This window comes from Eptesicus fuscus, chromosome 10 (assembly GCF_027574615.1).
Source record: "Eptesicus fuscus isolate TK198812 chromosome 10, DD_ASM_mEF_20220401, whole genome shotgun sequence".
In the NCBI taxonomy this organism is placed as follows: domain Eukaryota; kingdom Metazoa; phylum Chordata; class Mammalia; order Chiroptera; family Vespertilionidae; genus Eptesicus; species Eptesicus fuscus.
This window is the reverse complement of record NC_072482.1, coordinates 41,496,175-41,521,099: the sequence shown is the minus strand read 5'-3', so window position 1 is coordinate 41,521,099 and position 24,925 is coordinate 41,496,175. Positions and strand designations below refer to the sequence as shown.

The window sequence follows — 24,925 nt, the reverse complement described above, 5'->3', positions numbered from 1 at the left end:
TAGACTCTTGGTCTTTCTATCTAAAATGTCTTCATTTTGTTCATAGTCTTGTAAGCTAAGTATAGAATTCTGTACCCTTTCACAGTTTGAAGGTTTATCACACACTGCCTTTTGTCATCTATTTCTGTTGATAAGACAGCTATTGTAAGATTATTTGCTGTTTCCTTGAAGATAATCTATCTCTTTTCTCTGACTAGTCTATAAAATTTTATCTTTGTGCTTGATGTACTATATAGTTTTTCAGTGATGTGTAGGTGTGGATTTAAAAAAAAATTATTCTCTGAGACTAGATCATCTGAGGACTCATCTTTAATTAGTTCTGAAAAATTGTTAACCATTATATATTAAATCTCAATTATCCCCACATTTTCTTTTTTTGCCCTCCTATTAGGCATATATTAGAGTCTTTCAGTCTATTCTCCTTGTCTCTTAAAGATTGTTTCATATATATATAGATGCATTCAGGATAAATTCTTCAGCACTAGATTTTGTAAGCACTCTTTCTGGTACTTATCCCCATTACTGAGTTTTAGTTTAATGGATATATATGTTGTTGTTTTTTTATTTCCAAGATACCAAATTTTAAAAATCTTTGAGAGTATGAAACATATTTGCTTTTAAGTCTTTTTTGTGTGTTGTGTTATTTTAATTTTGTCTTAATCTTCTAGTGGTAATTTTGTAGCTGTCTGATTTAGGCTTCGTTTTCTTCATGTGCTTTAGAATTTTGGTTTGCAAGCTCACCTACTGTAAGTTCTCTTTTCTCCTCCTCAGTGCTCCCCACAACTTCCCCACTGCCCTGGTAGTTTTGCAGTCACTTCAGCCTGCCACCCGGGGGCCCCTTTCAGCACTAAGTCCGTAATGGTGGATCTCTTGTGATGAATTAGGGCTTCCTACTCTCCGAACTGGCAGGCAGCTTGGCTTTTCGTATTTCTCTAAATGTGGTGTCCCATGTACATGGTAAACATCAGCAGTTGTCACCAGCAAGTGGCTTGTGTCTCGTTTCATGAACATTACTCACCCTGGAGCCTGACCTTGACCCATGGCTTCATCAGGCCCATGGCTTCAGCTCTGCCTCCCCACTTCGTGCTCTGGTCCAAGGAAATGCTTAGCATGTTATAGCTGTGATTTAGAACTTTCTTACATTTGATCTGTCTTTGCCATATTGTTAAAGAATTCAAGGCAAGGACTTTTAGTGTCATCTTTGGCTCTTTATGATTTAACCTGGGTTTTCACATCTATAGAAGTAGAATAATAACTACCCTTCTCTCTGAAAGCACTTTGTAAATACCACAGGTAAGGTGTGGCCACTTAAAAAATTAATGTAATTGGTGTATCACATTTTATCAGTGCTCTATCTTTGGAGTCAGATTTGTTCAGGGTGGGTGGATAGCATGGTGAGGAAATAAAATACCTTGGGTCATAATAGAATTAAACATCCCCAGATTTGTCGTTGTCTGCTAAATGTCAGTGGTTCAGGTCACACATTCCAGAGTTGTTTCTAGTGGCAAGTGGATTGTGGCTTTGTCTTTACTTATAGAGGTGTGTGAAATGGAAAGGAAATTGTGTTTAGTTACAGTAGAGCTAGCTCAATCAGTCACTGGATTTTTTTCCTTAACTCTGTTGTTCCTTTTTTAACTCAGTGATGGTGTCCCGAACATAACTTATTATTTGGTGTTAGGGTCTTTTAAAAAAAACATTTTAATTAAACTTGCTCTGGATATGTGAGTTTATTTAATTTTGCCTTATAGTTGATTAGTATGTTCATTTTTATAATGTTGGGGGCTTGGAGAGTTTCACCTGGAGATGATACTTTTTATCAGTTTTGTAACCCATTTGTTTGTGTCTCCCTCTCCCACCGCCCCCCCCCCCCCAAAAAAAAAACAAAAAACAACAAAAAAAAACACACCCAAACTATGGCTAGTCAGGTTTGAGAATCAAAGAGAGAAGTTGGAGCCTGAATTTGACCCTGGATACACAAAATTAAAGGCTTTCTTCCCTCATGTTTCCACATTCTTGGCAACAGTCCACTAGAGCCCAGGTTTCCCCTTCATCTTGCCATTGTTTTCAACTGAAAAATTTACATCCTCTCTTTCTCCATCCTCTGGTACATCACCTGGAGTCAAAAAATGCTCTCTACACATTTCGAAGTAGCAAAAACAATGGCAGCTACGTCATGATCAGTCTCCCAAACTGAAAATAAGAAACAACTTCCCGACTATGAAAGTTCTGCACATGTACCTGGAGGAAGAGAATTCCGAAACTGCAAAATACCTGTGAGTAAACGGGGGAAAATCAACATGTTCTAGTGCTCAATTCCTTATACATCTGCCTCACCTCCGCTCTGCCACAAGGCTCTTGGTGAGGAAAACAGACCAAGAAAAACTGCAGAGAAGACTGAAGAGAGGGAGGTGCCTATGGGTGATTTTGAATGGCCACTAGAAATGAAGCATCCATCTTATATAAAAACTGCTGTTTGAAATTTTAACCCTGCTATTTGACTTCTGTAAATGCTTGCTTGCTTAAATAATAAGGAAAATAAGACTATTCCCACTTCAGAGAGGCCATTATACCTTCTCCGGACGAAATTATCAGTGCTGGCACCAGGCCAGGCCTCTGGTTGAGGTCTCAAGGCCCCAGCACATAGGGGCTCTTTAAGAACTTGCAAAGGGGGCCGGAAACACCCCATATTTGGGAGACAAAGAAGGTAAAAACATATAAATAGGGAAAGTTCCTCCATGTTGGGGCCCAGAATTTGAGAGACATTTTCCTCTGGACCCGCGCGTAATAAATATAACTCCATCTCTCTAAGTATTGCTTGGTTCTTCTCCGGTTTTCTGTAACAGAAATATTAAATCCAGCCTAAATTTTTAAATGCTGAAAAAATGTTCAAGCAGATCAGAGCATGGAGTATAGGAAAGGGATTTTAAAGTACATGTGATTTAAAGAAGCAGACATAATACAGAACCAGGTGTACCATTTAAAGAGACAGACATGATTTAAAGGGGCCAGAATGATTTAAAGGGGTAGGCATCACTTACTGGGGCAGTCTTCCCAAAGTATAGCTTCTGGAGAAAAAAATCAAAAAGAAAAGAAGTGCTTTTTAGCAATGAAGAAGAAAAGTGAGGTGGGTGGGACTTAGGGTTCTGTAAGACAAAGAGGATACATAACTCCTTTCTGGCCACCAAAACAAATACACTGACAAAAAAAACTAAATTACCTGGACTTTGCTAGACTAACAGAAAAGGGCACCTTTTAAAATAGGGATTTTGTAAAACGCTCCCATATCATAAAAATGGGCAAAAGGAAAGGAAAGTCAGTGAAGAAATATTGCAGAAAATTAGAAAAAGAAAAATCATAACCATCAATTAAGAAAAACCCTCTCCTACAACATAACAATGAACTAGAAGTGTTAAGTTTACACTCCAAACAGAATTAAGGACGCTCAACTATTTGAGGATATGAAAAACCACTCTGATTTAGACATGAAAAATGGACAAAAACTAAGATAAATAAAAAGAAAGGAGTTGATTGAACTCAAGAAATTAATGGAAGGGGAAAAAAGATGTCAGAAATGAGGAATGAATTTTAAAAGTGCCCAAAGTGAAAATAGAGTCTAATGAATATTAAAGGGTTTACAGAAAGACAGGAAAATAGCCAAGAAAATGAAAATCACATAAAGGAAGAAGTAAAACAGGGTCTGAAAGGGAGGTAAATTTTTACCTCTACCTTCTTAGTGTATTTTGGCTGGGCCCTAAGAGTTAAAATGATGTAAGACTGATTAACAATAGAAAGGCATACAAATTCATATAAGTTTTATGTGAGGCCCTTGTAGATTGTAAAGACCCAAAGAAATGGCAGAGCTTCCATGCTTTTATAGTGGGTTGAACAAAGAGAAACATCTGAAAAAAAGTAAGTAAACTATGTGGAGAGGCTAAGGGAAGATAAGAATTATTTTTACAAGGTCTTTTTATATAAAAACTAGTGGCCTGGTGCACAAAATTCATGCACGGGCGGGGGGCATCCCTCAGCCATGCCTGCACTCTCTCCATTATGGGATCCCTCTCACAATCCAGGACTGCTGGCTCCTAACTGCCCTCCCCTGCAGGCTTGGTCACCCCCAACTGCCCTCCTCTGCCAGCCTGGTTGCCCCCAACTTCTCTCCCCTGCCAGCCTGATGACCCCCAACTGCCCTTCCCTGCAGGCCTGGTTGCCCCCAACTGCCCTCCCCTGCCGGCCCAATCACCCCCAACTGTCCTGCCCTGCTGGCCTGTTTGCCCCCAATTGCCCTCCCCTGCCAGCCTGATCGCCCACAACTGCCCTCCCCTGCCGGCCATCTTGTGGCAGCCATCTTGTGACGATGTGAGGGCAGCCATCTTGTGGCAGCCATCTTGTGATGATGTCGCACAAGGGTGTTGTGCCACCTAGGCTTTTATTATATAGGATGATAGATTTGTAACTAAATATATCAGTTACAACAATAAATGTGAAGGGGCTTGATTTCCTCATTAAAATAAAAAGATTTACAATTTGGCTCACAGTATAAAATTTTCCTGTCTTTCTATAGTATGTTCTATATCAGAGACCTAGCTAAAACAGTGAATCAGATATTCTAAAAACTAAGGCTGGAAAACAGTGGAATTCTGTTTGTACTGTACTGTGTAAATGGAAACAAAAAAGAGAAGTCATAGTGATCCTGATATCAGACATAATATAATTTTTTAAGCCACAGAGCATTAAATATGACAAAGGACACTTCTTAATGCCAAAAGCCACAGTTTACCAACAAAAACAAAAAAGAGGAAGGCCCTTATATCTAGATATTTATAAATTTTCTTATTAAACAACTCATGTGTGAAAGGGGGCATATTAATTGGAATTAGAGTGTTTTTTTTTTTAATGATGACAATTGTGGTCTTTTGTGACTGCCTTCTTTCACTTAGCATAATGTTATGAAGGTTCATTTATATTGTAGCAGGTATCCATGATTCGTTCCTTTGAATTGCTGAACAATATTCCATTGTATGGATATACCACATTTTATTTATTTCTTCATCAGTTAATAGATATTTGTGTGTTTTTCTATTTTTTTATTATTCTGAATGCTGCTATGAACAATTGAGTCACTATTTGAAAAAAGATAAAATTAGATCCATGTCTCACAGCATACATTACAATAAACTCCAAACAGGTTAGAGATCTTAATGTAATAAATGAAAAATGATACTGGGAAAACTGGTGAAGTTTTAAAAAGGTCTGTATTTTACTTAGTAAATATTGTACACATATTTATTTGCTGGCGTGGATCCTTGTCTTGTGGTTATATAAGGTGTTAATATTAGGGGAAACTAGATGAGGGGAATGTGGGAACATGGCACCTTTTTTACAACTTTTCTCTCAGTCTAAAGTTATTTCAGAATGTTTTTAAAAATTAAATATTGGGTAGCCTACCAAAACTTGAATTAAAAAATGTTTCATAAAAGGCAGGAGGCTAGATAAAGGCTTATTCTTTGAACCCTAAGAGAGGGAACATACTGGAACCAGCTAGGTAAGTGAGGTGTTCGAAGGCAGCAGACTTCATTTGATGGTGAGGGCCAGGAGGTAGCAGGGTGCAGATCATGAAGTCATTACACTGATTGTAGTTCACTTTATTACTATAGCGTGTGAGGTAATATGTAGAAGACTTGAGGTTGAGGTGATAAGTCTTACTATTTACACAATAATGAATTCTTTTTGAGTTTGGCCACCATTTATTTCAAAGCTTTGAAACTTGTTGATGGTATGAATTCACATTTTGAGTGATGGAAGAATGCATAGAAAATGCTGAAGTAAATGTTGGTTATCTTTACCTTAAAGATATCCATACCTAAACATTAAGATTCAACGTAGAGCTGGTGGTGTTGGGGAGCTATTATCTTAAGAAAATCAGAAATCTTCTAGTTTTTAGTTATAGAAATCCAATGTCTAATTCTTTAATAAAGCTTAGCAAAAATGACATTTTTGCAAAAAGCACTTAAGTGATCCTTTCCCCCCAAAAAATCTTAGGTTCTTGATGAGACAGACAAATCCATTAGGTCAGGGTTTATCTCCGTCAGATGTGATTAGAGCCCAGTTTTATGCAGGACAAACTTGGCTAATGCAAAGCCACACCTATGAAGTAAGAAAGTTCTTAACAAATGGACCATTGGCTTGTGGGTTGGATGGACATCTTAACATTTACCCAAAGAAAGAGTTGTTAGTTCTTCAACCTTTGATTTCTATAAAATCAAGCAGGAATCATAGTAAGCATAGTTTTGTTATTTTGGTTGTCCTATTGGAATTAGGTTTGAAATAATGCAGAAGAGTTGATTAAATAAGATGTTTGTAGTCACTTATATGTAAAGTTGGGGTAGGTTTAGTCATGCAAGTCTTTGTTGTAATAGTGCTTCCATAAGAAAATTACATTCATATTATATCACCTAACTTACAACTTTTTGTTTCCCCCTAAGAACATAGTTTACCATATGTACAAAGACTGCTGCTATTTGGATTCCCATAGATATTTTTATCCAGCATTTTGTCAGAGGGGAAATTGCCTTATGCATAATCTCAAATAATTGAAATAATTGGAAATATAATGAGAACCAACATTTAGAAGCTCCCTTGTGCTTCTTTCTCTACAAAATAAAATGATCACTGAATGTATTCATGTTTTAAAATTTAAGCAGACTTGGTAAATAAATCTTGTTTTTTAAATGTGCAGAGGGGCTAATATAAAATGGTTGGTGTCCCTAAAACAGATGTTAAAAGATCTTTTTAAGTTTCCCAATACATTTGCAAATTTACCATGATGAAGTGGTAATTTGCAATATAGAGTTGATTACAGAAATCAGGATATAGTTGAACCGTATTTTTAAAAATTCATGTTATTTTCTGTTCCTCTGCTTTTTATGCTACATGTAACATCATTAATAATGTTTTCAGATGTTCCTGAGAGATTTGTAGACTTGTTTTGTTTTTAGTGGTTGGTAGCAATTGGCTTAAAAAAGAAAGTCAATCATCTGTATGGCTCCCAAGATCCATTTCAGCATCTGACCAGATTTTGCATTCTTGCTCACTTTTTACATGGACTCCACTCCATTTTTACATTCAAGTGTAGAAGTTACAGTGAAATGACTGAAAGGTCTGAGAAAGGTCTTAAGTAAAGCAAGCTGGGATTTTCTTTAGGAAATATTTTGAAGCATCATCATTAGATCTTTGTTTTATATATTCTGTAGAGGTGATGGGGGAAGAGGGAAGTTCATGTCAATTATAAGATTTCAGACTCTTGAGTCAGAAATATGTGGATTTGAATAGCAGTCTTCCATGTACTTTCCTGTGATGTTAGAATGTTTCCCCACCTGAAATGAGAATGTAGTCTCTCTATGGTAGGAACAAAGTGAGGGGACAACTAATGAAGTACTAGTTATCTAATATGTCATCATTTTGTAGGACATCTATTCTCCTTTATATTTTAGGGGCTTCATTTATCATTCCTCATATTGTCAGGGTTCTTCCAAACAACAGCTTACACTCTGGTTAGTTTGAGCAGAAGCAGAATTTGCTGAAGGGTATTCAGTAGTTAAGCATGTAGCTAGGAATGGAGTCTAATATGCATTCCAGTTGTTTTAGGGAAAATATCACTATATCGCTGACACGGGTTACTGCCCTACTATCCTCAGAAAGACTGATACTTCCCCCCACGGTCTTCAGAGTGTGGATTCTTCATGTTTCCTCCTCAAATGACATACTTCCAAAGCTAAGTCCTGAACAGAGTGTCTAGTTGGTGGAGCCTGATCACGCAATGCTGCCCTGGCTTCATGGAGGCTGAGGAAAAAGTTTTCTGGCTTCTGACTTAAGAAAGTGAGACCAATAAATACATTCCTCAAACCTTTCAAGGGTGTTCAAAAGGTGCTGGATAGGCAGAAAATGTGATAGCGCTCCAGGGACATTTTTGTTACAGTAGATTGACTGTAACAAAATAAAGACATAAAATATGTCCAAATTAAAAGAAAGGTGACTTTGGTTTATTATTCCTTCTTCAAATCAAATATTTTATTTTTAAAGTAGACATTGCTTTTTAGACATATCTGCATCACTTACCCTAATCATTTACATTTCTGTCCCTGTATATATAGGACATCTTGACTTTGGTAGGCCATAAAATACAAAACTTTAGCAAATTAAACCTAAGGGGAAACTCATTTTCCTTACCCCAATCCTGTGCTGACTTTTATCATGAGTGTCATCACTAGCTGACCTGTTTCCTTACATGGAAATACTGAAATTATTTTTCTCCTCCATGACGTGGGAACCTGCCTTTCCTTCCATATATATATATATATATATATATATATGTATAATTTTTTTTTAGACATCATTCTGATATTTCTGATATATTTTTTCCTTCAGTCATCATTCTCTTACCTTACCTATTAACCTGAAAGTTATGTTGCTAACTTGGATCTTTGGAAAGAAAACCAACATGCCAGGTCTGAGGAAGGACTGTGATTCAACCAGAAAAAACAAGGAGTCCTTTTAAAAAATGTGTCTCTCTAATTTTAAAAGAAATATATAATGATTGTTGGAGATTTAAAAACTATCAAAAAAGGAAAATAAATTTTCCTGAGTCATGTCCTTCAGAATTAACATTTTGGTGTATTCCCTTCCAGTGTTTTCTCTGCATTCCTGCTTGGTCGGGAGGAGTTAAGACAGAAAAAAAAAAAAAGGCAGTTGTTTTTACAAAACTGGAATCATACTGTAAATAATGTTAAATACTGCTTTCTTTATGTCATAAATGGTTTTCTGTATCACTTAATAATAATAGCTAATATTTTGAGTGTTTACTATGTGCTAGTCTCTTTTTTAAATACTTTATCCATATTAACTCAATCTTTTCAGGAGCCCCTAATATATATACTATCATTATCTACTAGAGGTCTGGTGCATGAATTCATGCACGGATGGGATCCCTCTGGGTGGCCTGCCGCGGGCTCGTGCCCAATCAGCCCTGATCAGGAGAGGCTCGTGTTGCTGCAGCAGCGCTCACCAGCCATAAGACCTGTGTCTGGCGCCCTCCCAAGGGGAGTGGCCTGTGGGATCGGGATGAAACTGGCACTCCAACATCCCCTGAGGTTTCCCGGATTGTGAGAGGGCGCAGGCCAGGCTGAGTGACCCTACCAGTGCACAATAGGGCCAGGGAGGGACCATGGGAGTGCTCCAGGGCATGTCCAGCCCATCGCTCAGTCCCAATCGGCCAGACCCCAGCAGCAAGCTAACCTACCAGTTGGAGCTTCTGCCCCCTGGTGGGTTAGTGCATGTCATAGCGACTGGTCGACCGGTCAACTGTCCGCCCCCTGGTGGTCAGTGCACATCATAGCGACTGGTCGATCAGTTGACTGTCCACCTCCTGGTGGTCAGTGCACGTCATAGTGAGTGGTTGAGCAGCCTTAGCATATCATTAGCATATTATGCTTTGATTGGTTGGTTGGTTGTTCTGCCATTTGGTCTATTTGCATATTACCCTTTTATTACATAGGATATTTGTCACATGAGGAAACTGAATCACAGAAATATTTAAAAAGTTGTCCGTGTTCACAAAGCTAGTAAGTGATAGAAATGGGATTCCAACCCAGATCTTGTTCCAAAGTCTGTGCTTTTAACAACTATGCTATTGACTTCTATCATTTTGACACATGATTTGTAATATCTATGTGATACTCAATCATAAATGGTACAGATTTTGCTTTTTTTCCTTTGATTTTTTTTTTGTGTGTGTGTGTGTGTGTGTGTGTGTGTGTGTGTGCAGTTTCCCTGGCCATTAATGTAATTTGCAAATATAATATTTAATGGCAACATAATGTTCATTTGTATGACTGTTTGTGTGAATCCTGAGGCTGTTTCCTGTCTTTAAGATGGCAAACAGTGGGGCAGAAGGGTACATATCTGGGCCTGGGTGAAAAGCATCTTTGGGGCTAGGTGCATAGCCATGACAAAGGGCCCTGTTTTAGGAGTCTCTGCCAAAGAAAGGAAGATGCACCACAGTTGACATGGGCAGGAGAGAATTTTAATAAATTGACTTATGGAAAGTCATGAGAAATTTGATCATTCTGAACCACCTCTGAAGGCAGGCAAAATATGAACCTTTTATGATCTGTATCCTGACTTCTCCAGCATCCTGTTGTCCTAGGCAAGAAAAAAAAAAAAAAGCAGATGAAATAAATGACCAGGAAAACCAGAATGAAGGCAAAGAAAATATGAGATTTTATCTTGTAGCACTTCATTACAAAGCGACCTCATGTATGGAATGGAAAGAGCACTTCTTGGTTTATATAAATACGACAAGCTAAAGCAGGAAAAGTGGGGGTCCGAAGGTTTGCTAGAAAGGAGTCCTATCTGATTCTGGGCATAACTTGGCCTCAGTTGATGGAGACTCCAGCCAATGAGGTGATGCTTACCATATTTTCACTGATTATTGAGAACAATCTCTAAAGTGCTAAAAGCAGGGCTCAGGTCCAGAACACACCTAAGTCTTGGGCTGAAGAACAGGAGATTGGATCTTTTTAAAGTATGGCCTAAGGACATAATGAATCCCCAGTCTTAGAAATTCGCTACAGGGCCAGCCTCAATGCAAGTGAAATCCACTGGTATTTGTGGAAAGGGAATTTCTTTTGACCCTAGTGGTAATCCTACCCGGGCTGACCTGGGAGGAGTTACTGTGACTCAGCCACTGTGACTGCTGCCAAGTCAACTTGCCAGTTAATATAATAGGTGTGGCCCTGTTGGTGAAAATAAGCCCGGGCATAAGCCCAAGAAGCCAGGAGATGTCATGAGAGCCAAGAATAGGAGAGCATACAAGTTGATAACATCAGTGCCGATGGAGGGATCATATTAGCTGATATCTGTTATGTGTACATCTTCAATCCAAAGTTCATTGAAATGTTCCAACCTCAACAAGTGCCAGGGACATAGCTTTGAGGATAGGTAACACTGGAATTTTTACCAGTTCATACTGGTGGCATATCAAACTATTTGAGGCCAGATTGAAATGGGGGGACCATGTCTGGAGGATGTCTCTATTTAAACATTGTAGAAGACAAGTTACAGATTGCCAACTTGCTGATGTTAAATTAATAACATTGGACAATATGGATCTGCAGAGCCATGTTCAGCCACAACATAGCTGAACAAATGTGTGATTCATTCTAAGTGGGCCACATACATGGACATAGCATGTATGATGATCAATAAAGATGAGAGTACACATCTTATGAAAAGCATGACCAGAAGGCCAACAAAGACTCTAATAGAGTTCTTAGTTAGGTTCAGTCAAGACAAGGATACTGTTTAATTTATTTTTTTATTTTTTTATTTTTTTAAAATATATTTTATTGATTTTTTACAGGGAGGAAGAGAGAGGGATAGAGAGTTAGAAACATCGATGAGAGAGAAACATCGATCAGCTGCCTCTTGCACACCCCCTACTAGGGATGTGCCCGCAACCAAGGTACATGCCCCTGACCGGAATCGAACCTGGGACCCTTGAGTCCGCAGGCCGACGCTCTATCCACTGAGCCAAACCGGTTTCGGCAATACTGTTTAATTTAAATGCCTGAAATGCCTACATTCTGCCTTAAATGGGACAGTTGAACTTCAAAATATTTTTTAATAAATGGATAAAAATATTTTAAAAGAAACAAATGGTACTTTTTTTAAATGTAGAAAAAAATGAAATATGTATGCCTTTATTCCTTTTTTTTTATTTCAGCAAAGATTCAGTGATTTTAAAGATAAAGCTAATGTCCTGGTTGGCAAGGATTTTTAAAAGATATTCTATAAATGGTAATCAGTTGTTTACAAATTACCTAATCACTTTTCAGTGTGTGCAATTAAACCGAGAGGCAAAATACAGTGTTTTAAATTGGTGATACTAAAAACCATGAACAAACTTAAAAGTTACTCTGCAATTCTCATAAGCAATAAATTCAGCTTTTGTACAACAAATAAATTGTACTGTCATAAAGATTCTTGTCTACAAGCTTGGCCAAATCTCTAATAATTTCCTAGGTCAAAGGATACGAATATTTTTGAGACTTTGGTACATTTTGCCAAATTACTCTCCATAAATGTTAATATCAATTTACTTTTCCACCAAAGTATTTTGTTTTAAAGGGCCGTATTTTTCCTTTTTAGTGTGTTCTTAGTTGTGGCTTTTGTTGTTATTGTTTGTACTTGCATCTTGTCAGGTTCAGTGCCTCACCACGTAGTAAGGACTCAGTAAACATTTTGTAATAAATGAATGTGTTTAATGTCTGCTGTTTCCAGATTTGTAAGTATTTTTCTTTTTTCCTTGGTTTCTTTTCTTTATATGCTGCTTTTGCATATATATGTTTCTGCTTAAGAAAAAATTAGCCTCTTTCTACTGCATTTGAAGTACCAGCTATGCATTGAAGGTATGATGTCCTACAGAGAGTATTACAAAGCTTAATTTTTTTTTTTTACTCTAGGCTGTTTCAACACAATATTTTTTCTGCTTTTAATCTGTTAATATGGTGATTTATTTGAATTGATTTTCAGATGTTAAACTAACTTACATTCTTAAGTTAAACTCAACTTGGTCATGATACAAAGTTTGCTCATATTTTATTTATGATCTGCATTTATGTTCAGAAGAGATAGAAGCTTTGATTTTCCTTTCTTCTACTGTCTTTGTAGGTAGGGTTTAGTGTCAAGGTTTTGATAGCCCCATAGGATGACTTGGAGAGAGTTCCTTCTTTTTTGTTGTTGTTTCTGGAAGATTGAAGTTAACTGTTTGGTAAAACTTATTTGTAAAACTATCTGAGCCTGCTATTTTCTAAGTTGCAAGAATTTTTAACTCCTGATTCGACAGAGGTAAATATCTCAGATGATTCAGGCTTTTTATTTCCTCTTGAATCTCTTTTAATAATTTATATTTTTCTAAGGATTTGTTTATTTCATCTATACTTTCAGAATTATAGTAAAGGTTGTTCAGAATATACCCTTTATGTCTGCCACAGCTATTAGTCTTAATCAGTAATCTTTCTTCAGTGATATCCAATCTCCTATTTGCCTTATCTGTTAAATTTCTAATATCAATTTTTATATTTTTTTATTCCTCGAAATACTGTTTGGTTCTTTTTCAAATCTTCCTGTAAATTTTGAAAGCCTCACATAGGCATACTTTTGATACTTCTTTTATTTCTTTAGACATACATATATGCTCTCCCATAATTAAAATACCTACAGTTTTGTGGGTCTAGTTTTCTACGCTGTTTCTGTTGACCTGCTCACATATTGGCTTATCTTGTGGTGGCGAGCTGTGTTCTCCTTGAAACTTTCTCTGTGGGAGTTCTCTGAGGCCTGGGTTGAGTGTGTTCCAGCACAGAGGATTGTTTGTGAGGCCCCATAAATAGGGTGAATTCTAATCCCAAACACGCCCAAGAGTAGGCTTATGTTTGGGAATTCCAAGGGCTGTTTCCCCTCACCCTCCATGCCAGACTCTAAGCCAAGGCCCCAACAGGCAAGTATAGCCTCCCCCGTGTCCGCCACTAGAAGGCAGATTATTTGTCCATTTCATTCCCTGTTGGGGAGCGGCAGGGATCTCAGGAGTTCCCATCCAGCCTGCTGTTTTGCAGGGCCTCGGGCTCATCCTCTGGCCCCCAGCAATTCACAGTTTAAAGCTCCCACTCTAGTCGAGACCTTCAAGGATGGGCAGCGGCCTCAGGAAGAACCTTCCCTCAGCCGTGGCTTACCTAGAGGCTTCAGGATTCTTTTCTGCCTCTGAGGATTCAGCTGTTCTCCTGATAATTTAGCTATGTGTGGAAAAGATTTAAACGCTTATTTAGCATTTTTGAGAAATCTTTTGTACTGAGAGGGCTTCTTCTAACATCATACTACACTACATGGATGAAACGGAGTTAGTTCTTTTTTTTTTTTTTCCCCCTAGAAGATAAATAAATCTCTTAAAAGTTTTAAACCGTATGTGGTACTTCCTCAGAAGTTACACTCAAAGGTCAGCCTAATTTTCTAGATCACAGTCACGAGCAGGGAAATTGTTAAAAGTAGCAGAAGCCACCATTTTGGGTCTTTTAATAATGTAAAGGGGTCTATGCTAAGTGCTTTACAGGGACGATCTTATGTAATCCACCATCACTATTCTGTGAGATAAATACAATCACTCACTTAGTAAAGACGAGGCCACTGAAGCTTAGAGAGGTTTAAGGGACTTAACCAAGATCACACAGCTAACAGATAATTCATAATGGTGACCTTGGATCATATGGAAAAGGTTAAATTATGCTTGATGAAATATTTTTAGGGCTGATGCATTGCTATTTTAAAAGGCAGCAAAATATGCCCTATATCTTAAATTTCCAGTTAGATTGTGTTTTTGCGGATCAGCGTGGTGTTACCATATTAAAAAGATAAGCATATCAGAGGACACTGACAGCAATTTACCACACCACCTTTACTGCTTCGCCTCCTCTAAGAAAAATTGCTCTTAGATCACCTCCCAAGGATTTTTCTGGTTATCAAATCCCAAACCACATTTGTCAGCCTGGATGAGAAGAGAAACTTTGGCCAAGGACTTTAGAGATTAATTGCTGGACGTGGATCCGGATTGTTTCATAATTCATCTCAAACACCTCTCTCCCCCAACCTCAGCCAACTCTGTGGTATTTGGTTACCATGTTAACATACTTCTCTCTATGAAAGCGGTGGTTTTTTTTAAATTTATATGTTTTTTCCAGTTGAACTTTGATGTTATGGACGGAACTTGGAAAATGTGATTTTCTTAGTAGAGTAATTTCATATGGTGATGTTTGAAATACTGTTTCCTCAGTAAGCTATGCGGTGAGCCAGTTTTTGTGTGACATTGTTTCTTGTTTGTCAGCTTGGGGATAGATTTTGAAACTACAATGTCCGTGTGTTTTTCTCAAGCAACTTTTCTTCCTCCTAAAGTAATCAGTCAGTTTATTCTCTTAAAGTAACCAGTCTCCGTCAGTCCAGGAAAATCAGGAAAAAGATTTCTGGGAAGACACTCTTTGCCCAAATCCAAAAGAAGGCAGTTCCCCTGGCATTTTGACTTTCTCTGGGGCAGCCCAGTAATTGAGACCTGTGCCGCCGCCTCCAGGACCTCCGCTGGCATCCTTATAATCACCTGCCCACACAAGTCCTGATTCTTCTACGGTCACGAACTAAAAAAAGAGCAACGAATACCATCACTTTGCAACTTACCAACCTGTCGGTCCCCTGACCTGGGTCTCAAGAAGTCTGCTTTCTCCTGTGGGGCATCTCATGTCCCTTGCCTGGGAGCTCTAGCCTCAAGGACCAGGGAGGCTAGGATCCATACCTAACAGGACCTTTCTGTCCTTTCTCTGCTCCAGGGCAGGGGAGGAGAGGGAAGTTTATCTAATAATGCCTTTGTGAGTGAACCCACAGCAGCAAGAAGACGGCACACAGTTTACATCTCATTGCATCATCCTGTTTCCATGGTACTTTAACTGAGCTAAATTCAGAACCTATTCTGGAAAATACTTTCGTCTTTTTTACATCTTTTTCATTGGGTAAACTCAGGTGTGTTTCTTAGTGCCCTATACCTGTGTTCAGCAAACTGCGGCTCGCGAGCCATATGCGGCTCTTTGGCCCCTTGAGTGTGGCTCTTCCACAAAATACCACGGCCTGGGCGAGTCTATTTTGAAGAAGTGGCGTTAGAAGAAGTTTCAGTTAAAAAAAATTGGCTCTCAAAAGAAATTTCAATCGTTGTACTGTTGATATTTGGCTCTGTTGACTAATGAGTTTGCCGACCACTGCCCTATACCATCATTTTCTCTTTTGTAAAATGACTTTTTTAAAAACCTGTATCTTTATAGTGTCATGCATATAAATAGCATAAAGAAGCTCAGATTGTGGATGGTTTGTGCAACAGTAAGATCCAGGAAATAAAGTTTTTTGCTTATCCCTACTTTTATTTTCCTGGTAGAAGGGTAAATGAGCATTGTTCCTTCAGAAATTAAAAAATCACTTGAGGAGAAATGCAAAATGATTGCCAAAACTAGGGAGTTAACTTCATTTTCTTCCTGCACTTATTTCAGTTCTGTTTACACTAATCTTGCTTTCTTCTTCCTTCCCTTTCTTCCTAGCTGGGGTTCTGTAATCTCTCAGGAGAAAGTGGAAATTGATTTCTTTATATGAATTTACTTATTTCACTGCTGGAAATAAGAATTAGAAAACTTGGGGTGGTGAACACACAATACAATCTATATATATAAAAGGCTAATATGCTAAGTGCCCCTGCACCCATCCGACTGGTTGTTATGACACGCACTGACCACCAGGGGGTAGATGCTCAATGCAGGAGCTGCCATGACGCACACTGGCCATTTACAGAGAAATGGCAGTGCAGACCTGGCGCCGACAAAGCAACACTTGGCTTCCCTCAAGTGGGATGCAGGCCCCACCAAATCGCAGCTGACGCTGACAAGACCCCATGGCGCAAAATGCAGCCCACAGCCCAGCCCAGCATGGAAAAGGTTGCTGTGGGCGCCAGATAATGATGTCACATAGCAATGCCTGGCTTCCTCTCCCTAGCGACTAGCCTTCTTGCAGTTTCTTCAGCCCAGGAACACGACTTGCTTTATAGCCAGGTGCAAATATTTTACATTTTAACCAAATGTCTGTGAAGTGTTTTCATTAGCCAGAAAATGGAGATTTAGAAAGTTTAGAAATTTGACCCGACTGAAAGAAATGGTAGACCTTGAAAATGACTTTACGTTTTCTCACTGCACAGAATAGAGTCAAATACTGCAGTAGTTACATATCTTTTTTTTTTTAATATATTTTATTGATTTTTAACAGAGAGGAAGGGAGAGGGATAGAGAGTTAGAAACATCGATGAGAGAGAAACATCGATCAGCTGCCTCCTGTACACCCCCCCCACACACACTGGGGATGTGCCCGCAACCAGGGTGCATGCCCTTGACCGGAATCGAACCTGGGACCCTTCAGTCCGCAGGCTGACGCTCTATCCACTGAGCCAAACCGGTTTCGGCAGTAGTTACATATCTTACTCTTTGTTCTCCCTGCATGATCTACAATAACAATCTGCTTTGTGTTGATGTTTATTGCTGTGTTGCTGACAATTACCTGAAAGAGAAGTTGGGGTGCTTCACTGGGCTGGAAAAAGTTTAGCTACATCAGAAAGCAGGTCTAACTAAGCAAGTTTGTTCTCTATATATAAAAGGCTAAGTTAACTCATGCATGCGCAATACATAGAAAGCTCTTGCTGGCACCAATCACACGCGTGTGTTTCAATCTGTCATTGTCAATCGTGAATTTGGTTGACACTTCTATTATAGAGAAAGGGCGAATAGCAATATTAAAATATTTCTTCTAATTAATTTTCTTTCAATGTGCATGAATCTGTGCACCAGGCAACTAGTATACAGATGATGTATTCTAGAATTGTACACCTGAAACCTATATAATCTTATTAACCAATGTCACCCCAATGAGTTCAATTTAAAGGAAGGAAAAAGTGCTCATTTTGAATTGTCCTTTTGTTCCACATCATTCAGAAAAGGAGGATGAAGCAGGATTTTGCTGGCAGAACCTTACCCTGTTCCTAGTTCTCTAAAAGCCTCATGAACCCCTACTCTATAAGCAGCAGTAGCAAAGGGCTTTTAATACCTTTAGTGTCTGATTTCTATTCAGATTCCATCGGTAGCAAAGGGCTTTTAATACCTTTAGTGTCTGATTTCTTCTGAGATGCTGCATGTGCAGGCACCTGGGTAGATAAAACAAAAGATTCCTTCTATAATATAATAACTGAACCTAAATTAAGTTGGACTCGGGGTAGGGTGCAGCTGATAATGCACAGGTGTTAAAGTAACTCCCTCTAATTAGTGCCTCACCCAGAGTGAATGCACCTTCAGCTGACTTTCTTCAGTAGCAAGTGTCATTTAGATATGTGCACTTTCCTTATCCTGGAGCTAGATCCCATTGTATTTGTTTTTCCTATTTAAAGTGTACACTTGGAATGTGTGTAGGTATTACAATAATTTTCTTATAACAGTACTCTTAATTTTAATCAGGTTTGTACCTTCTTTCACTCACCAACACTGATTTTATCCATCCCAATATTCCAATTTATTGCATTGTTCTGTTCATCAGAGCTAAGTAAAATGCCTAAATAATTTACCTTCGTCAGTATATTCTAAATGTGTCAGCTTTCAATACAAACCTGTGGAAATTAAATATAATGCTTGCGCTATGGTCTTCTATGTTGTTATCTTATAGATGCTAGAGTAATGGTATTTAAGATATGTTAGTATGAGAAGTAGAAAATTATAGTAAAATTGCTGCAGAAATGTCTTAATGCTTCATGAGCTTTGTTATCTATATAATAAAAACCTAAGCGACTTACGGCGGAACAACCAGAATGACTGGTCGCTATGATGTGCACTGACCACTTGGGGGCAGACGCTCAATGCACGAGCTGTCCCCTAGTAGAGCACTCCCACAGGGGGAGCGCCGCTCAGCCAGAAGCCGGGCTCACAGCTGGTGAGCACAGCTGCCAAGGTGGGAGCCTCTCCTGACTCGGCAGAAGCAGCAGGTGTAGCAGGGATGAGCACGAGCGGCGCTGCGCCCGCCCTGATTCCGGCTCCTCCCTGGCCACCTGCCACTTGGAGCACTGCTACATCCCCCGAGGGGTCCCGGACTACGAGAAGGCTGACCCACTGCCGGCTTAGGCCCAATCCTGGTGCCGTTCTCTGTAGAAGGCAGTCAGTCTGAACAACTCAGCGCAGGGAACTCAGGGTGAGCCTGCTTCTGTGCTTGACTCACCCACTCGAAGGTGTTCGCAGGACAGACCATGGTGGCCCAGCCCGTGCACATGCAGCAGTTGCTGAAGCTCAAGCAGTAGGCCGTCCAGCAGCAGAAGGCCATCCAGCCCCAAGCCGGCAGTTGGACATACCCTGAGGAGTCCCAGGCTGCGAGAGGGTGCAGGCCTGGCTGAGGGACACCCCCCCCCACACACACACACACACACACAAAACCCCCTGTGCATGAATTTTGTGCACCGGGCCTCTAGTATTTCATAACTGAATAAGACATCATAGTAGGGATGCTAACACGGAGGGACAGGATCTCGGCAATGACAGGACTAAGGAGTCAAGATTGGAGCCCGGTCTTAAAAAAGCAGACAGGTGTCGTGTGAAAGTTCATCCCCTCCACACGCTGGCTGAGGGACCTCAGGCAGAACATGTCTCTGAGCCTCTGTTTATTCATCTGTGTATTAATAGTATCACTTACTTGTGGGCAATGGTAAAGTCAGTGAATATGTGAGAAATACTTGGAATATACTAAGTGCCAACTACATGCCTGTTACTTTTATCCCTGGGACTGTGCCTTCTGTTTCTAATTCTGAGCTTCTGCTCCTGTTAATAGTAGAGACCTGCCCTCTTTATTGCCCATCCCAGTGCTCTGTTACCTGTATCCCTGGTTCAGCCCGCTGTGTTACATACCTTATGTTAGGTCCTGTAAGGAGCACCAAGGGAGACAATCAGGTGAACATCTCCTTTTCACTGCTCCTTGCTCTGGCTACCATCACTTAGTATGACTAATAGCCTCTTAATGTCCGTGGTTTCCAGTGAGATAAATTCCTTGAAAACAGGAACATCATCTTATACTTTCATAGTATAATTCACAACACCCAGAGCATTGCTGGGTGTAGGTCCAGCTAGTCAGTCTTCAGCAGCTCCAGTTCTGAAGATTATATTGGTGAGCAGAAATGGTTGTACTTGTGGAGAGCGGGAGAGGGGGAGTGGGACCACCTGACCTCTCATCACCCCTCCAGCCCCAGGGCTCTGCTGTTCTTCATAGACACCAAGAGTAAGGGGGTAAAAGCAAAGGAAGAGAAACAAACCCAAATATAAAAATGTCTTGTGGGCTGGTCATTTTTCAGTATGGTACTTATTTTTGCAGTCATATATTTATACTCAAATTGCATACAAACTCACACTGACCCAACTGTGATCCTGATTTTATAACTGAATCTGTAAGAGTGATTGCTTGCCAGAATACTCCTGCTAGCTGCTGCTAACGCTATAACTGTTCTTTGTGATCTCCTATAATCTGCTTTTGCCATATTATAGCTTAAGGTTAATGCAACACAAACAACATTATTTAGGTTTGTGTCTTAGGGGCATGAAGTTCTAATTTGGGGTGAAAATGACCAAATATATTGCTTTCTAAGCTTTATTGCTTTTTTCTAGTTCTCATTTTTCCCCATGTCAAGTTATCAAATATTCTATAGAAGGTAAAAGTTCTTGTTTCTAAATCTATGCCCTCAACTCTTTATTGTCTGAGGAAAATGGAGGGCAGAGCATTTCTCAGGTTATAAAAAGAAGGGAAAGATAGACAATCCACTTGGGTTTTCTTATCCATCTATAGCAGCACCTTGGCCTTGGGGTCCAAGATCATCCTGTGAGAAATAGGGGAACAGAAAAAGTGATTTCCATTCTCCGCACAAGGAGAAAGGATGGACTCGGGTCCTTTTTTCTAGCCACTTTCAATTCCTGGTGCTTATTTTCTGGCCACCAGCAGGCATTCAGGAAGATGTTGGGAAGGCAAGAGGTATCACCATGATCGTTAAACATGAAAGAAATCGAACAGCAAGAGAAGGGAGTCTTGGCAGAGTCCTGTAAATTTTATTTTTAATGGGCAGAAGGTCACATCTTTGTTGAGATTAGCTAGGATGTGGTCCAACAGTGTTTTTCAGCAGCAGAAGCCTTTTCTTCAGCAAACTCAGCAGAACGCTAATTTAGAAAGCTCAGGAGGGACCAAGGAGTTTGTCTGCCAACCAGCTTCTCCCTTCCCTGCATCTCCATGTCTGCATTGCTTGCAACAGCTTGGAAACTGCCCACCTTAGTCTCTGCCCAGTTCACTTAACTTCATTTTGTTTGCTGACACCTTTGAGAGTCTGATAAAGCTTTGGACCCTATTTCCAGAAAAACGTACATCCACTTAAAACTTTGCATGCAATTTCAGGTTCTTTGTGGACAGCTTCACCACCACCCAGCACGTAAAATAAAACCCTCAGATCCAAACCCCCCTTAAAAGTCAGACTGCATCTTTTGCATACTAAGCAAAAACCACAACAGCAAACAAAAACAAAATACAGTAACATTAATGACCTGAAATACCATGTCCTAGTCATTTTAAATGCTTTTTAGAATAAAACTGTAAGAAATCAAGATTCTGGTTCTAGGTGTGCCGCAATTAGCCAGGTGGTCTTCAGCAAGTCACTTAAGACTTCTTTGGGCCTCAGTTCCTCTATCTCTAAAAAGCTGGGATTTGAATGAATTATTTTTGAAGTCTCTTCCAGCTCTAGTGTTTCTATTCTGTGAACTGAGTCAGGTGAACACATGAAATCAGTCCTCTCAACAATTGGGCATCAGTTCTGTTGTTAAGTTTGGATCATTTTTTGTTGGTTTGGGTTGTTGGGGGTATAGTTATCCCTATCCTCCTATATAATAAAAGGGTACTATACAAATCGACCAAACGGTGGACCAACTGGTCGCTCTGATGTGGACTGACCACCAGGGGGCAGACACTCAAGGCAGGAACTGCCCCCTGGTGGTCAGTGTGTTCCCATAGGGGGAGCGCAGCTCAGCCAGAAGCCCAAAAGCCGGGCTCACAGCTGGCCAGCACAGCGGCCGGTGGAAGGAACCTCTCCTGCCTCTGCAGCAGCACTAAGGATGTCCGACTAACAGCTTAGGCCCGCTCCCCCTCAGTCAGACATTCCTTGAGGGCTCCCGGACTGCAAGAGAGCACAGGCCAGGCTGAGGGACGCCCCTGAGTGCAGGAATCTCATGTACTGGGCCTCTAATTTCCTTATAATTCTCTTCCTCACATTTCCATCATCTCTATCCTCAAGCAAAAAGATGATTGATCTGCTTCCTTTTCTTTGACTCATTTAAACTGTCTAACTACTTCCCTGAGTTAAGTTATGTCTAAATAAGTCTGGGTGGACAGAAGAAAAGATAATGGTGACAGGTCAGTGAATGGGGTGCTTATGTAAATGGGCACTTATGGAGATGATGCGCAAGTGGGGTACTTGGGTGAAGGATGTAGGAGCACAGCTCGAGGGGCAGAGCTAGTACAAGGGATATGCTAATTTTCAGCCTAGTTCTCTGCAGACTCCTTGAAATTAACCCTTCTCAGAAAAAAAAAAAAAAAAAAGAAGTCCTTGATTTGGGTACTATTATTTCTCCTAGGCTGTAAACCCCAGACATGATAACAATGCTGCCAACATTACAATTTCTTAAGCATCAACTTTACTACAGACACAATTATAGAAACTTGGTGGATTTTATCTTACTTAATCATTCATTACAGTCACCCTTTGGGACTGTTGCAGCTATTCATGTTTTTCACAAGAGGAAATGGAGACTCAGAGAGGCAAAGTCCCAGCCACACAGACAGCAAAACAAAGAGCGAGATGGCCTTTTTTGCCCCCACTGTGGTGCATGCCCAGTGAGCTGCCAGTTAACTGGTGAGACAGGCATGGATTTCACAGAGTGCTATAAAACGACATCTGCCTTAGTGCATCTGCCTGCAGGTAGGTTTCCTGTTACTCCTCCTCACTTTCTACAGGCAAATACAATTTATGAGAGAGTTTTTCAAATGAGTGTCATGCCCAGAATGGAGGTTAAACAGTGACCTATTTCTCAGGATGAAAAGATTGTTTTTTGTATGTTTTTTTATTTAGATTTTCTTTCTTTTTAAAATTATTTTATTGATTTCAGAGAGGAAAGAATAGAGAGAGAAAGAGAGAGAAACATAAATGATGGGAGAGAATCATTGATCAGCTGTCTCCTGCATGCCCCTCACTGGGGATTGAGCTCGCAACCTGGGCATATGCCCTGACTGGAAATCGAACTGTGACCTCATAGGTTGACTCAACCACTGAGCCACACCAGCCAGGCTATTTAGATTTTCTTTTATTATTCTGCCAGGCACATTGGAGGAACCCAATGAGTGTCAGATGGATGGCTACATGGATGCATGCCTGAATGAAAAGCAGGTCATTCTCCAAGAGTGTGTCCAGAGGTCAAAACTATAGCCTTGTACATCAGTATGACTTTTGTCTGCATTGCAGGAACAAAATATCTTATAACTTTGCACATAACTCTTTAAAGCTCTTGATAGGTTTCCTTTAAATATTCCACTTCCTAAATCCTTTTGTGCAGTTACAAGTAAAGTATTACACCACTTTCTTTGGAAAATGAACTAATTTTACATTGTAATGATTGCACCTGCTTTGTGACAAAGCCTTGATGTGTTTTCCAATTTAATAGCTCAAGGAAGAAGTTGTCCTTAGGGGAACTGTGACACAACTTTATAATCTACTTATTGTATAGTTGTCCTCCAATGCTAAAATGGGAAGAAATAAAAAGATGAATGTGGAAGGAAAAAGCATAGAATAACTAAGCTCGGAGGTCATTAATGACACTAAGAGGAAGTAAAAATGATAAAGTGAACACACACACACAACGTATTCTGTGAAGAATGAAAACTTCTTAGTACATTTGGGGGCAGGGAGAAAGGTCTGCACCAAATCAGTAACTCTGAGTAGGAGCCAAAGAAGGGATTCTAGCCCTTCCCAGAACTTCCAAGCAAATTCCTTTAAAAATGTAGGTCAATAAGAGCACATAGTTAGGCAAGAAGCCTGGTTTCCTAGAGACATTTTCTCTGTTCCACAGGAAGAAAGCCCGGGGTCTGTCATTGAACCCAAGCACCTGATGGTGAGGAGACAGCAGCAGTAATTGGAGAAAGCTGCTGGTACAGGAAGCCTGTTGAGCCTTTATGACCAATGACAGGACAGAGCTTTAGGGCAGCCCCTCTGATGACATTTCCTGAGATTACAAAATTATCAGTGTGAATGGCATGGTTCCCCTTCCTGCTACTATATACCCCCTTTTTCGACCTTCTCCATCCTCACTGGGAAAGGCATTCATTATTTAGAAGGCAGCAACACCAGTGAAATGCAGGTAACTCTTGATGGTTTTTTTAAGGTCTAAGGGTCGAGTTTAAGTAGAAGTCTCTAGGGAAATAAAATGCCTTCCCACATGCGGCCATATGCTGAGTGTCAAAGGTCGCTGTGGGAAATGCTGTGCCCTTTAGCCTCTATGCCTACACTGTGCCTTGCTCAGACTCCTGATAAGTATGCTAATTTATGATGATGGATTTCATTTTCATATCATTGGACATAAAACAACAGAAACCTATGGCTGCTTCAAATGCTTCAGCTCTTGCTATTCAATTTGAAAGCTGTATTCTGGTAAATGGGGCTTTTTGCTGTGTCCCCAAACATAGCATTTCAATGCCTCATTCCGGTCCTTTTACTGTGTGGGAAGAAGATAAGAGTACAGAATGAACTGATGATCAAGTCTGGCATTGAACTGAAAAATGACAAGATGGTGTCACAAAACCCATTCACGGACGCTCTGGGGTTTTTGTGGGGGTTTTTTTTGCCAAATGTTCTTGCGGTGACCTACTTCCGCAGATATGAAAAATGATTTTGCGTCTTTCTGTGACATGGCTGTAGTGAACTGTTCCTAAGTGTCTTGGTGTAGGTGGCCTTGCGAGGATAAGCATTAATTATTTTAAGACTGCTGATGCATCGTCTCCATGGTGTCTATATTTGTCTTCTAAGAAAGCATCATCGCTCTCTAATTATAGGTGATCTTGTGGGATTAGATCTTTCGAGTGTAACAGACTAGAATGACACAAAATATGCATGGAAAGCAAACACTTAGAAAATTGGTGAGCCATAGTCATTGTGAAGATCCAAACGATGTCTCAGTGTTCAGAAAAATATTTGGAA

At 39.9% G+C, this 24,925-nt stretch overlaps 1 protein-coding gene across 6 annotated transcripts in view; it reads left to right on the top strand.

Annotated features, from left to right (window-relative positions):
- The window catches only part of UBE3D (ubiquitin protein ligase E3D), a 145,120-nt gene that overhangs the window by 96,713 nt on the left and 23,482 nt on the right, over positions 1-24,925 (top strand). For 3 of the 6 annotated variants that reach the window (XM_054722386.1, XM_054722384.1, XM_054722382.1), the window contains one exon: positions 2,152-2,273. The exons of the other annotated variants lie outside the window; for them this stretch is intronic. In XM_054722386.1, the coding sequence (XP_054578361.1) occupies positions 2,152-2,273 (122 nt within the window). The remainder of the gene's footprint in view (positions 1-2,151; positions 2,274-24,925) is intronic. 6 annotated transcript variants of the gene reach the window in all.